At 36.6% G+C, this 15,049-nt stretch overlaps 1 protein-coding gene across 5 annotated transcripts in view; it reads left to right on the top strand.

Annotated features, from left to right (window-relative positions):
- The window catches only part of kng1 (kininogen 1), a 38,721-nt gene that overhangs the window by 15,514 nt on the left and 8,158 nt on the right, over nt 1-15,049 (top strand). For 3 of the 5 annotated variants that reach the window (XM_073936462.1, XM_073936461.1, XM_073936460.1), the window contains 2 exons: nt 8,058-8,174; nt 13,691-13,763. In XM_073936462.1, the coding sequence (XP_073792563.1) occupies nt 8,058-8,174; nt 13,691-13,763 (190 nt within the window). 5 annotated transcript variants of the gene reach the window in all.

The raw sequence follows: 15,049 nt of genomic DNA, 5'->3' as shown, positions 1-15,049 counted from the left end.
GCATTTGTCTTGTAAAATGTATTATTTTAATATTTATTAAGCTATATGAACAAATAAACAGTTTGAAAACATAGCATTACACTATTTCTCTATTAAACTAATAAAAAAATCACAATTTTAACAATAATTTACTGCAGTTGTCTTATAAAATGTATTATTTAAATATTTATTAAGCTAAATGAACAAATTAACTGATTGTAAAGTAGCTTTACATTACTTTTTCTATTAAATCAAATAACAAAATCATCAATTTAACAATAGTTTACTGTAATCGTCTGGTAAAATGCACTATTTTAATACTTATTATAGGCTAAATCAACAAATAAACAGTTTGTAATGTAGTGTTACATTGTTTTTGATGAAAGCAAATAATTATTTTAACAATAGTTTATCATAATCGTCTTGTAAAGTGTATTATTTTAATATTTATTAAGTTAAATGAACAAACTAACAGATTGTAAAGTAGCTTTACATTACTTTTTCTATTAAATCAAATAGCAAAATCATCATTTTAACAATAGTTTACTGCAGTCGTCTGGTAAAATGCATTATTTTAATACTTACTATTGGCTAAATCAACACATAAACAGTTTGTAATGTACTGTAACATTGTTTTCGATGAAAGCAAATAATTATTTTAACAATAGTTTATTATAATCATCTTGTAAAATGTAAAATGCATTATTTTAATACTTACTATAGGCTAAATTTACAAATGAACAGTTTAAAAACATAACATTGCATTATTTGTCTATTAAACTAATAGCAAAATCATCATTTTAACAATAGTTTACTGCAATTGTCTTTTTAAATGTATTATTTTAATATTTATTAAGCTAAATGAACAAATTAACTGATTGTAAAGTAGCTTTACATTACTCTTTTCTATTAAATCAAATATTAAAATCATAATTTTAACAATAGTTTACTGCCGTCGTCTTGTAAAATGTATTATTTTAATATTTATTAAGCTAAATGAACAAATAAACAGTTTTTAAAGTAGTGTTACAATATTTGTCTATGAAACTAATAGCAAAATAAATCATAAAAGCATAGAAAACATACATTTCAGCAATAGTTTACTGCAATCATCTTGGGAAATTCATTGTTGTGATACTCATTATAGGCTAAATTAGCAAGTGAACAGTTTGTAGAGTACATTTTTGCTGCCTAAACGTTTTAGTTGAATCAATTGAACGTTTTGACCTAATTTAATGGAAACTTTAATGCATAATGAACTTATATCAATCAAACTGACAAAAACAATTGAGTTAAACTGTGTATAACTAAAAGAAGAAAGTGTTGAAACCTGATTCACTTATTAAAATTAATTAAAATAACATAAAAATTGTTATCATGACTTTTTGTTGTATCATTTCTTTCACATTATTTTCCTACACTGTGAAATATTATATGACAGCAAATGTTTTTATGCTATTTTGACTCATTTCAATAAGTTATGCAGGTTTAATTAAACATTTTTGTCAGTTTGACCAATTTAAGTTGAGATTACTGGAAAATTGTATTTAATTAAATAGTCAAAGATCGAGTCGTGAAAGTCTCCGCTTCAATGCATTTCTTTAATTTCATTAGAGTTAAACACACAGCGCAGGTCAAAGGTAGAGAGGACAAAGTGTGTGCTTAAATACACACAGCTGCTTTTGTCAATTTGTTTAACACAGCGCTGCATTCGGACACTGACAGACTTTTCTACACTGTCAAACATATCCGTTAATTAACATGTTAACAATTTTGTGATTCACAGATTTCTTTTTTGTGAATTGTGTTATGGGATTTTTATCTCTGCTCCGTCCACTTTTGATGTTGAAAATTCAGCTTTGCAGTTTGACTTTTACTGACATTTTAGTCGTTTGAAACTGTATACTGTATAAGAAATAATATATTAAGTCACATAGACATCACCGACAGGTACACACTATATATGATAAAAAATATAAAAAAATATGGTTCATGTTCCTCAAAATATAGTGGACACTCTTATATGGTCACCTTATGTAAACTAAATGCCAACTGGTGGTCATGTTTGGTACTGCAGCCAAACAAAATCTTTCTGAAAGTTCATTTTTTGAGAAACTGCTCGCAGTTTTTGTTTTTGAGAATCCACCAGAGGTCGCTGTGTACACTTTTTGTATTTCTCTTGTCTTTTTAAATTTTTTAAATTTTAAAAAAAAATTTAAAATTAAAATTTTTAAATTTAAAATTTAAAATTTAAAAAAATTTAAATTTTTTAAACTTTTTAAACTTTTTAAATTTCTCTTGTCCATCCTGTTCTCGCATAAAGGGTTATATATATATAGGGTTATATATATACAGTATATATATATATATATATATATATATATATATATATATATATATATATATATATATATATATATATATATATATATTTTTTTTTTTTTTTTTCTTTAGAATATGATGTCAAAAATATTTTAAAAATTCAGTTCATACTCCTCAAAACATAGGCGGTGCCGTTGTACAATCACCAATGTAAACTGAATGCCAACTGGTGGTCATGTTTGGTACTGCAGCCAAACAATTTTTTGAGGTATCAACTTCAAATTTGGAATATAACATGTTCGGATATTTAGGTTAAAGCATGTTTCTTAAAATACCTATTTCATGTATTATTTCAACAAGTACTTTGTAAATTTAACGTATTATTTCTAAAAACGATTTAATATTTTTCTCTCGTCTACATAATGCTTCTTGATTTTTTTAGAATTTGTAGATATTTTGACTAGAAACAACACAAAAACTCCAAGTAAGAAAAGCATTTGTTGTTTTTTAGCAGTGTGTTATCACTGATTTTGGGGGGAACAGTGCATGTGTGTGTTGTTGGAGAGCAGCTCATATGAGTAAACATTGCACTGAATACCCACCAGTCCATATTAGGACAGCGGGAGAACGAGGACACACAGAATTGAGTGCTTTACCAGTGAGTAAATCATTACAGGGGTGGATAGAGTCCAGCAGGAGCGCTTCTGAACCCTTTCACTCCTCACACTGTTTTTTGGGGGGGTTCTCAGAAGAGCAGAGATATTGGAGACAATGGCGCGGGACAAGATCTTGACGGTTTTGGCTATGCTTTGGCTTTATTTTTGTGGTGGACTTGCACAGACAGACTCTAGCGTCCCGTGTGATGACAGACGAGTGGAAAAAGTGGTGAATTTAACTCTTGGGACACATAATAAAATGATCACCGAAGGAGCTCAGCTGGCTCTCTATGAGATCCTGGAGGCCACCAAAGTAAGATTGGACTTTGAAGATGTTTTAATTTCGAGAAATTTGAGAAAAAGCGGTGCCTTTACACTTGAGTAAAAATGATTCATTGGATTTACTCAGTGTTTTAAGGTAAGTGGTTGCAAACTATTTATATGGACTGAATTTAAACAAACAACCTAAGTTTAGTAAAGTTTAACTTCATTTCTGTCATGAACACTCTCTGGATTTAGTATGGTAATGAATATGTATATGGTCTTCGCGGAATAGATCTGCTATGCTGCTGCTGCAGCTGCTTTGATTATTATGGCAGCGCAAGTACTAAGACTTGCTACTGCCAGTATATACACAGACATGCCATCTGAGAATATAACACACTGCTGCCGCAAATGTAATACAGTGCTCAGCATATATAAGTACAGCATTTTATGGGTCATATATATTGGTGCATTTGAACAAAACAGATATATTATTAAAATAACATTTTAATCACCTAGCATATATAAAAATGGAAAGATAATACAAATAAATTCATGCAACAAAACATTACAACTTACAAAAGTTCAACAAAATTGTACATATTTTTAGTTTCTCTTGATTTTTGCTTTCTTTGAAAATGTTATTTAATATTTTCCCTAACATATAAATTTGGGCTACTAATTTTTTAAACCTTATTGTAAGTTATTTTGTTAGATGAGCTTCAGATTTGGCTTCAGTACTGACTAAACTAATGTATATGCACATATGTAATATTGTAAAGCAGGGGTTCTCAACTGGTTTGGCCATGGGACCCACATTTTTACATGGTCATCAAGCCGCGACCGCAATTTTTAGGAACTATAATACAGTTTTAGGAATTATACTTAATTTGTATTTATTTGTTAACATAAGTAGTGACAGATACATCATAAGAAATTTACCAAGACTTACAAATAAACAATATTTTATTGCTGTCATTTAACAAAATGGATCAAATTATAGAAATATTATAAAGTAAAAATAACAAATACTGTTAATAATAAACATGTTTATATAACATGTTTTCTGGTTTCTAAATGTTGTTTTAATTTAAAAGGTTTTAAGTCTTTTTTGTCGTCAATATATATATATATATATATATATATATATATATATATATATATATATATATATATATATATATATATATATGTATATATATATCCATACTTTATATATTCGGTGTCGTACTTAGGCTTCGACATATTTATTGCAATAATTAAATGAAATGAAATAGGGTAGGGTTGTCGCGCACACATTGCAAAATAAAAGTCCGATATAAGCAAAATAAGTAAAAAATGTAACTTTTGTTGTTGTTTTTTTTTTTTTGACCACACACTCCACGACCCAGTTGAGAAACACTGTTGTAAAGCATCCTATAGAAAATATTAATGTAACTGAGAGATTTGTGGGGGGATTACTCATATATGATGAGCACTGTACATGTAACCCCTCGTAGCAGATCTAAACAGGTGGAGCTGGGGTGGTAGAGGGTCTTCAAAAATGTGCCGCAGCCTAAACATTACTTAGCAAGAATTATTAGCTTTTAAACTGAAAGGCACATTAGGTGACCATAGGGGAAATTTCACCTGTTTGTTTAAATTCAGCCCATATAAATTGTTTGCAACCACATTTGTAAATTCAATACACTGTAAAAGAAAACTGGTAATAAAGTTTTTTACATTTATTCATGGTTTTGGATTGCATTATGGTATGATGATCTCAGCTCAGTCGACTTTTGATGTTGAAAATTCAACTCTACAGTTGAACAAAGTGACTTTTATTTGCATTTTAGTAGTATGAAATCATGTTACATAAAATAAATATAGAGAAATCCTTATGTAATGTGGGGCGACGCAGTGGCGCATTAGGTAGTGCTGTCACCTCACAGCAAGAAGGTCGCTGGTTCGAGCCTCGGCTCAGTTGGTGTTTCTGTGTGGAGTTTGCAGGTTCTCCCTGTTTTCGCGTGGGTTTCCTCCAGGTGCACCGGTTTCCCCCACAGTCTAAAGACATGCGGTACAGGTGAAGTGGGTAGGCTAAATTGTCCGTAGTGTATGAGTGTGTGTGTGCGGATGTTTCCCAGATATGGGTTGCGGCTTGAAGGGCATCTGCTGCGTAAAAACTTGCTGGATAAGTTGGCGGTTCATTCCGCTGTGGTGACCCCGGATTAATAAAGGTACTAAGCCTACAAGAAAATGAATGACGTATGCAATGCAACTTTAAGATGATGGACAACATGCAGGTTTTATTAACAACTAATGGCTCGTATCCACTGACTGGTACAGTACGGTACGGTTTGGGTCGGTACAGGTCACCTTTATCCGGCTCTGGTTTTTACTACCAAGGGTGCCCTTTTGGTGGGCGTGGTGTATGACAAAGTTTCATTCGCATTATTCTCGCATGAGAAAATGTCTACAATAACGCTGTACTGGTCGCTTACATATCATATGAGAAGCACCTCTCACAAAACAGATGCTTTACACTCATCAATACTTCTGTATAAATGTTCATGACTAACTTTTCTATGAACATGATTTGATTATAACTGCAGATCAATGACAGTGTGAAACAGGCTACTGTAACATCTGCAATTATATTAAATAAATAAATAAATGAACATATATGAACACATACAGACCCTTACAGTCTTCGATATGTTAACAACTACAGAAGAACTACACACAGCAGACATTTAGTCCTTAAATAGGTTCAAAAACAACACACAATACATAGCCCACAGTCAGAGAAAACCTCTCATCTGTGTCTGTAATCTTCAGCAGCACATGTAGCCTCTGTTAGAGAGTCACTCCATCATTCTGAGTTCATATTAGTCCAAAAGCTGATGATAAAAAATAAAACATGATAGTTTGTTTACGTTTGCTGAAGAAATAATGTGCTCCTTTTTTCCCGGCTTCTCCTTTTTTCCGCGGTTCACTCTCGTGTTTGTCAGTATCTGACAGGATCGGGTTTCAAAAGCACGTCAATAATCAAGCGTACGTTATTATCATCAGCTCAAGAAGTTTGTTATTTCAGATATAGATGCACGACGAGCCAAGCAAGAAAGCGAAACCGCTCGCGCTTCAGACTGGCTCGTAAAAAACTACGAGGCACAGGGTAGATTCTGCTCTACTCCATGGCTTTGTGGCTGTTCATCAACAAGACGACAAGGTTTGTTTGAGCCCGGATCGAACATGGCTCGTTATTATATGTATATATAATTCCGCTGTAATCTCTCGGCTGTGTATTTCAAACATGCCGGCTCTTTTGTTTTCATTCTGGCTTGTTGCATAAGCGAATGACATATCTCTGTAAACCAATAGCGTTCAGCTGCGCGTCTAACTACACCTTTTGGTACCCTTTCTCGTGTTTAGTACCTTTTTGAAAGGGTGCTGAAAAAGTGATATAGTATTCGGTTCGGTACGCCTTTTGACATTGGAAACGGCCATAAAAGCGTACCAAGCCGAACCGTACCGTACCACTTTGTGGAAATGGGCCATAATGGTCATTGTTACGGCCCAAAATCCAAAACTGACTATAATTAAAATCAAGGTTTGAACCGAACATTTAAAAGACACAGATGCTTGAATATGGCATATTGACATCCTCATCAATATATAATATAAGTGAAGTTTATTTATAAACTAATTTCGAGAGGAGCACGTGCTTATAATTGATAGCACCTGGTCCACATTAGCTAACACTGATTTACCAATCAGACGACTCCTTAACCACTATAAATAACCAGAGTATCTTACTTCAGCCATCTTCGTCTTGAAGAATCCCCCCTCCACCCCTACTCCTCCCTTTCCTTGTCAGGGCAGCACGGAGGCCTAGAGGTTAGCACCACGGCAAGAATGTCATCAGCTCGGACCCTTCCTGGCAAGGTCGGCGTTTCTGTGCAAAGTTTGCATGTTCTCCTCGTATTTGCGTCAGTTTCACCGGGCTCTCCGGTTTCCTCACACAGATCAAAAACATGTAACATAAGAAAATTGACAAATCTAAATTGACAGCATAGACAACTGTAGACAAGTAGGGCAGGTAAACTAAACAGTTCCCTGACTATAGCCGTTTTTCCAGGAGAGATCTTACCTATGTTTTTTTTTCAATTCACCTTAATTTGTATAGCGCTTTTACAATGTAGATTGTGTCAAAGCAGCTTCACATAGAAGATAATAGTAAAATGAAACAGTTTTCAGAGTTTAAGTTCAGTTCAGTTCAGTGTGGTTTAATTTCCACTGCTAAGAGTCCAAACACTGAAGAGCAAATCCATCGATGCGCAGCTCTACAGATCCCGAACCATGCAAGCAAGTGGCGACAGCGGCGAGGAAAATACTTCACCAATTGGCAAAAGTGAAGAATTAAAGACCTCGAGAGAAACCAGGCTCAGCTGGGCACGACCATGTCCCCTATGGTCAAACGTCTTGTGTAGAGATGCAGTCTAGGCGCAGGAGGCTGGAGAACGCTGGACGCCCATCAGGGAGAAGCTGGTGTGCAGGCTGGTGTACAGGCTGGCCCTTCAGGATCAATGCCAGGACTCGTCTGTCACTGGAGTCTTACAGGAATCAGTCTCTATATTCATATCACTATTAAAATATCACTATTAAAATGTTCATAAAAGTCGCTTTAGTTAACTTTTAAAGGTAATATGTTGTTGTAAAGGATGATCGAGCTCCCACAATGCAATTCCAAAACACAAATAAAATCAAAATACAAACATGAATCACAAAATACGGAAAATGTACTGCTAATTCATGGATTTTATTGTCAGTGTGGTGTAATAAAGATGTTTTCGGCAGGCGCAGAATGAATCGGGGGACGTTTTGTTGGTGCGGTTTTCCAGCAGAGAGACTGACTGTCCTGCTGGAGGAGAGAAGACTTGGCATGAGTGCGACTACCTACAGCAAGCAGATAAGGTGAGATCTTCAGAATTCATTATTTGTGTTTATTTTCCATTGCGTAACTTCTGTTTCTGGGCATACAGTGGCGCAGTAGGTATTGCTGTCGCCTCACAGCAAGAAGGTCGCTGGTTCGGCTGGGTCAGTTGGCGTTTTTGTGTGGAGTTTGCATGTTCTCCCTGCATTTGCGTGGGTTTCCCCCACAGTCCAAAGAAATGCGGTACAGGTGAATTGGGTAGGCTAAATTGTCAATAGTGTATAAGTGTGAATGAGTGCGTGTGTGGATGTTTCCCGAAGATGGGTTGCAGCTGGAAGGGCATACGCTGTGTAAAACATATGCTGAATAAGTTGGCGGTTCATTCCGCTGTGGCGACCCTGGATTAATAAAGGGAATAAGCCGAAAAGAGAATAAATGAACTTGTATTTCTTCAAATTTCTATTCTTGTTATTATTTTTGGGTGGCCAGGTGGCTTAGTGGTTAGCACTGTCGCCTCACAGAAAGAAGGTCGCCTATTCGAGTCTCAGCTGGGCCTGTTGGCATTTCTGTGTGGAGTCTTTCCGTGTTGGTCAGTCCAAACACATGCACTATAGCTGAATTGAAAACCGTAGCCGTAATGTATGAATGTGTGTATGGGTGTTTCCCAGTACTGGGTTGCAGCTGGAGGGGCATCCGCTGCATAAAACAAATGCTGGAATTAGTTGCCGTTTCATTCCACTGTGGAGACCTCTAAAATGGAGACTAAGCCGAAGAAAAATGGATGAATGAATCTGAATAATCTCACTCAAAAAATGGCGTCTGCTGTTTGTTCGAACTTAAAGAGCACCTAGGTTACCCCTTTTTTCAGATTTAATATAAGACTTTTGCGTCTCTAGAATGTGTATATAAAGTTTCAGATCAAAACACCCATCAGATTTTTCATTATACCTTTTACAAGATGCTGTTTTATACACATTTCCAGCAGGGGGTGGTTTTGTCGTACTGCGCCTTTAAGCCGAGTTCTGCCCACCTACTGTTTCTACGTGCCTTCCCGCGTGCTTTAATCTCCTCCCTCGGCTGCGTCAGACAACAGACAGACTTAGACGAAGAAGGTCTCGCGTAGCGTTTGTGAGATACTACAGTAAGGACTACCCTTTACTAATCAGTATTGTGAAGTTGCATTGATGAGTCACACACAATATCGTTACAAAGTTGACGCACGCACGCACACACACACACACACACACACACACACACACACAGGCAGGCAGACAGAGCGCGCTTAGCTTAGTTAAGGCTAACCTCCAGTGCTGTGTGGATATCTGTTATGCTAATGTACAAAATAAACCTGATTTAACTTCCACAAACCGGGATTGAAGCATCTTCTTTTATAATTGTTCTGACACGCGGCTGTGCTGATGAAGTAAAGCTGAAGTAAATCGCTGTAATTAATTACACACATACTCTGTTTTAAAACACTTTAAACATGTGAAACTTACTCTTAATCACATTTGATGATGATTGCTGATCCTAGCGAACAGAACAGACCTTTTATTCGCGGTTGCTTTGCGTATGTCTGCCTGGTCTTGTTGACATGATTATACACGTGACTACCGAGACATGTTAATGCGCGCAGCTGTCAATCTATTCAGTGGGCGGGGGGACCGCACACCTATGTAATGGTGCGATCGATTTGAAAACAGCTCCAATTGGTTGACCCTTTTTTTTGTAGTTAAATTGAAAAAAAAGCACTGGGTGAGTTCATATCACCCCAGTATGACGGTCTATACACTATACCAACACACAGATCTGTCCAAACAGCTTGAAAAGTAGATTTTTTACCATAGGTGCCCTTTAAGCTGGCTGAGAGAGTGGGATGATGTAATCAGGATGTTAAAATAAACCAAAAAAAAAAAAAAAACCCTCAGCTTTCAAAGATCACCATACAACTACAGTGAGCAAAAGTCACGGCTCAATAAACAAATCCCAGCCTGGTCTGTCACGTATTTGGTCCCCTTGAAACATTTCGTTGTGTTCTCTACTATTTGCATGTGTTGTGAGACGGTGCAGCACGTTTGTTATTTGTATGTGTTTGCGTCATGAGGATTTGCAACAAGTGCGCTCACACCGATGAAGATCTTTTCCTAATTTGCTGGTGTTATTTGTAATTTTCTGGACACAATGATGTAAACAACTACTACTTGTGAATGTACCACAGAAACCACGTCACACTTGTTTTCCTTAATTCCTTGGATTCCTCTTTTGCACAATATCTTGCACGATGTTGTGCTCCGGTTTCCCCCACAAGTCCAAACACATGCGCTATAGGTGAACTGCTTGAACTAAATTGTTTGTAGTGGATGTGTGTGAATGCAAGAGTGTATGGGTGTTTCCCAGTGTTGGGTTGCGGCTGGAAGGGCATCCGCTGCATAAAACATATGCTGGATAAGTTGGCGGTTCATTCCGCTGTGGCAACCCCTGATTAATAAAGGGAATAAGCCAAAATGTATGAATACATGTTTAGTTAGATTACCTCTCCGGTATGTTAGTTATATATATAGATTGAAAACAGTAGCTCTTACATCCAGTGTTCATATTAATGATTGTGCTTATTTATTTTAGCTCCAAGACACAACATTCAGCTTCAGTTTAGGTCTACACATGTATTTAAAAGACAATAAAGCTCAACTTGACTTGACTTAAGTTCACCCAAAACTGAAAAATCAGTAATTTAGCTTTCTTTCTTCTGTTAAACACAAAAACACAAAAGAAGATACTTTGAGGAATGTTGGAAACGGGTAACCATTGACTTCCATTCCAGCTTTCTTCAAAGTGTCTTCTTTCGCGTTCAACAGAATAACAAGAGTTTTGAACAAGGTAGGGAGAGTAACTATGGTGTAAATGTTCATTTTTGGGTGAACTGTCCCTTTAATTGTGTAATTTATGTGGTGAATTATTCATTAAAGCAACATAAACAGCAATGTAGGATTTGAAATATGCAAATGATTTGTTTTATTAGTTCAGCATTGAATATGTGAGGGATAAGTACGCACAACATGATGAATTATTAGAGAATAAAGCATGTTAGTGTTATGCCTCAGCAGTCAAATATCCCACTTATAGCAACAGTATTGCGTTGTTTTGTATTGTGGCCGTATGCATTTAATCTCCACTCTCTTTGTACTTGTATGCGTCTTCATTTCACTCTTGCTCAGTTTTAGCACTGAAGATGCAGGAGCGGAAGCAGCCGTTCAGTGTTTACAGATAGGAGCTCCATCTAGAGGACAGGGTGGAAGTGACTAAAGAAAATAAAAATCCTCCTCCAGTGTTCGTTATTGTTAATTCAGTGGTCAGTTTTAATAAGTTTGAGAGTGAAATAAAGAATAAAACTATGCAGACTTAGCAACTTAAATTTGACAGAATATATATATATATATATATATATATATATATATATATATATATATATATATATATATATATATATATGTATATGTATATATATATATATATATATATATATATGTATATGTATATGTATATATATATATATATATATATATATATATATATATATATATATATATATATATATATATATGTATATGTATATATAAACCCATATATGCAAAGAAAACAATATTAATTAGTTTACAAATGAAGCTATGTGTAATAAAAGGAAATAACACAGGGAAAAAGTATCGAACACATGAAGAAAGGAAGGTGTAGAAAGACATGGAAAGCCCAGACAGCAGCTGAAATCTCTTAGTAGTTCTTCAGCAACCCTCTGCCCTTCCTCAGTGTAAATGAACATCAGCTGCTTCAGTCCAACATCTACAATTGAGGAGGCATCAGCGATTCAAAAAATAGAGGCGATACACACAAGATGTGCTGATCATACAGAGGAACTGTTAGTGCTCAGAGAATTAAGTGCTAGATTAAGCAGGTGGGTTTTTATAGAGGGAGAAAAGTGTTTTTACAGGTGGTTTGTCAAGCCCACTCACCTATGTGAGGCACACTTTTTAAATGTACAATGTTTTTTAAAGGAATATGGAGTGATTGTAAGAACATGTCTGGCGCAGAGCTGGTGCAAGTGTTGGTTAAAGTGGCAGAGAGATGAAAGAGTGTGTTTTCTACAGGTGGTTTGTAGATCCCACTCACCTGTGTGAGGCTGTCATGTAGGATTTGGAAGCCGAACAGAATTTTAACAGAAAGGTCTATAACAGGAGCAAACGGGTACATACGGGGGAAGGAAAAGAGTAGTCGCAGGTTTCCCTATCCATGAGAGTGAAAGTGAAAGTAAAGAATGAGGAGCCTCATTCTCTCATTCTGACTAACCCTACCCGTCACAGTGACGTCACTCGCTCCATTGAGTGCATTGAGTCTGGCATTGCATCGTTTAGTGATGCAGTCTCAGCTTGCATCATAAAGGCTGCATCCAGATACTATTAGATTTTTCCGTCCTTAAAATAGCAAAAGTGGATTCGGACATGCTTTCAATGCGTTTGCGCCCTGCGCTTTGAACTTTGCGCATGGATCGTCAAAATAGAGCCCATGGAGTGAGAAAGTGTCTGGTGCAAAACTGGTGCAAATGTCTGTTAAAATAACAGACAGACGAAAGAGTGCGTTTTCTACAGGTGGTTTGTCGACCCCACTCACCTGTGTGAGGCACACTCAGAATCGCATAATGTTTTGAGGTTGCCATGTTGTGTGGTGGGGGAGATGAGAGCGGGTCCTGGTTTTGTTGACAGAGTTTCAGGCGATGGGTTTCTAGTTGTCATTTAAATGATACTAGTGAATCAGCAGTCATCGAGAAGGGTGTCCACAGGTCTAAAACTAAATTTTTGTGGCATTAAAAAGTCTTATATTCACTAAACTTTTGTTCTGTAGGTCTTAAATAATTGTAAACAGGTCTTAATTTTCCTATATGCATGTAAAGCTAGATAATCGGGCCAACATGCAACCAATCACCAACAATCCACCTCAGTAGAACTTTTAACAAACTTTATTTATATCTCTATTTACCAATATGGTTTAATTATTGTCCTTGCAATAATATTTGTTTAAAAGTTCTCTGTGTATTTATAGTCCATATACTGGATGGTGAGGACACTGACCTGGACACTGTTGTGCTACATTGAGTTTATTATAGATCCGTTATATTAAAATATCTGTATGCCTACAACTAAAAGTTTGCTTTTTTGACAATTTATTTAAAACATGTGACTAAAATTATAATATTATATACAAAAAAGTCTTGCATGAGTCTGAAATTTCATCCATGATGGTCTTAAAAAGTCTGACTTTGAGAAACTTGCGGAAATTCTGTTGTGTAAATGGGAAGATCCTTCCACCGGCGAGGAACAGTGAACGGAAAGGTTTTGGAAAGTGATAGCCTCACTGCGATGGTACACCATCACTTTTGGGACAGTGGACAGTCACTATTGAGTACTGACCTTTGAGTAAAGCGACCTTTAGCCATGAGTCTAGTCTCATTATGTCACGAAATAACGTTCGTCATTGTCTTAAGATAACACGTGCGTTTGTGTTTCCTCAGGCTCTCAGGATCTGTCATGCCAAAGTCCAGTTTACAGAAGCAGGAGAGGAGCTGCTGCTGCATGACTGTTTAGGTTTGTGTTACATGATCACATTATGCCTTATATGTCATAAACTTTTATTAATTATATATTATGATTATGACTACTAGCTGAGTTTTATTTTGATAATAACAACTAGGGATGTAACGGTATCAGAATTTCACGGTACGGTAATACCTCGGTATGAATGGCACGGTACGGTATTTATTGAATAATTTACAGAAAAAACAAAACTAATGAAAAGACTTGAAAAAAGTGGCAAAAGTGTTTATTTACCCTAGCACTGAACATATCAATGACATACAAATTAGCCATCTATCTGTAAGCTTCGAAACAGGAACTTCAATTTTTCAATTTTAATAACAAAAAACTATTAAACCATATAAAAAAAATTAAGTTTCAATTTAGTATTGTTGAAAACTCATCACATTTAATCACTCACTAACTAAAGGTGCTTTCACACCTGTGAATCGATTCAGTTGTTCCGAAACAGAGATTAAAATTGTTACATTGTTGCTCTTTGCTCTTGGAGCGGTTCGCTTTCACACTGCAAAGTTTCTAATCGGACCAAAAGAGCTAAAACAAGTCACGTGCGAGTAAACTCTCCTCACATTGGTCAGAGTGTCAGGGTTTATTTTGCAGCGTCCCGCTCAGCTGTCAGGAGAGGTGGTGGTTTGGTGGTGATTGACAGGGTGTGCGCGACGTTTCTGAAAAGAGATGCGGTGGGGAGGGGTGAGAAGGGTGCGCGACGATGCCTATTTGAGGACTGGGAGGGAGACGCGAGATTACCGGGAGATCATCACTCGTTTGCGGACATCCGGAGACTCGCGAAACTTCCCGCCCTACTCATAATTCTCTCTTCATATAGCCGTAAGCCTATTACATATCCATAAAACACTGTGATATAACCGCGCTCAGATCGGATCGCTTTCTCACTGCAATCGAACCGCTCCAGGGTTCGTTTCAATCGAGCCGTGACCACCTCACTCAAGCGATCTCGGAGCGATTACTTTGGCGCGGAACAGAGCGCGATTGCCCTGTTCACATATGCCAAACGAACCGCGCTAACTGGGCAAACGAGACACGTTCCAAAACAAAAGTGTAGGTGTGAAAGCACCCTAAGATAGAGATGGGTTTTTAAAGGAAAATGATCATATAACTATAATCTAGTGAAAGCTGGGATCTCTGGGCATGTCCACTGCAACAGAAAAAACCCCTCTCATTTGGGACTGAGGTTTCTGGGACAGAGAGATATGATTTAGCCAAGGTTGACAGCAGTGGGTAACGTTGTGCATTGTCTTTCCCCCACTTGAGAGGAC

Source organism: Danio rerio, chromosome 22 (genome assembly GCF_049306965.1).
Source record: "Danio rerio strain Tuebingen ecotype United States chromosome 22, GRCz12tu, whole genome shotgun sequence".
NCBI classification, from domain to species: Eukaryota; Metazoa; Chordata; class Actinopteri; order Cypriniformes; family Danionidae; genus Danio; species Danio rerio.
The sequence above is the reverse complement of the archived record's forward strand: the minus strand, read 5'-3'. Positions and strand labels throughout refer to the sequence as shown.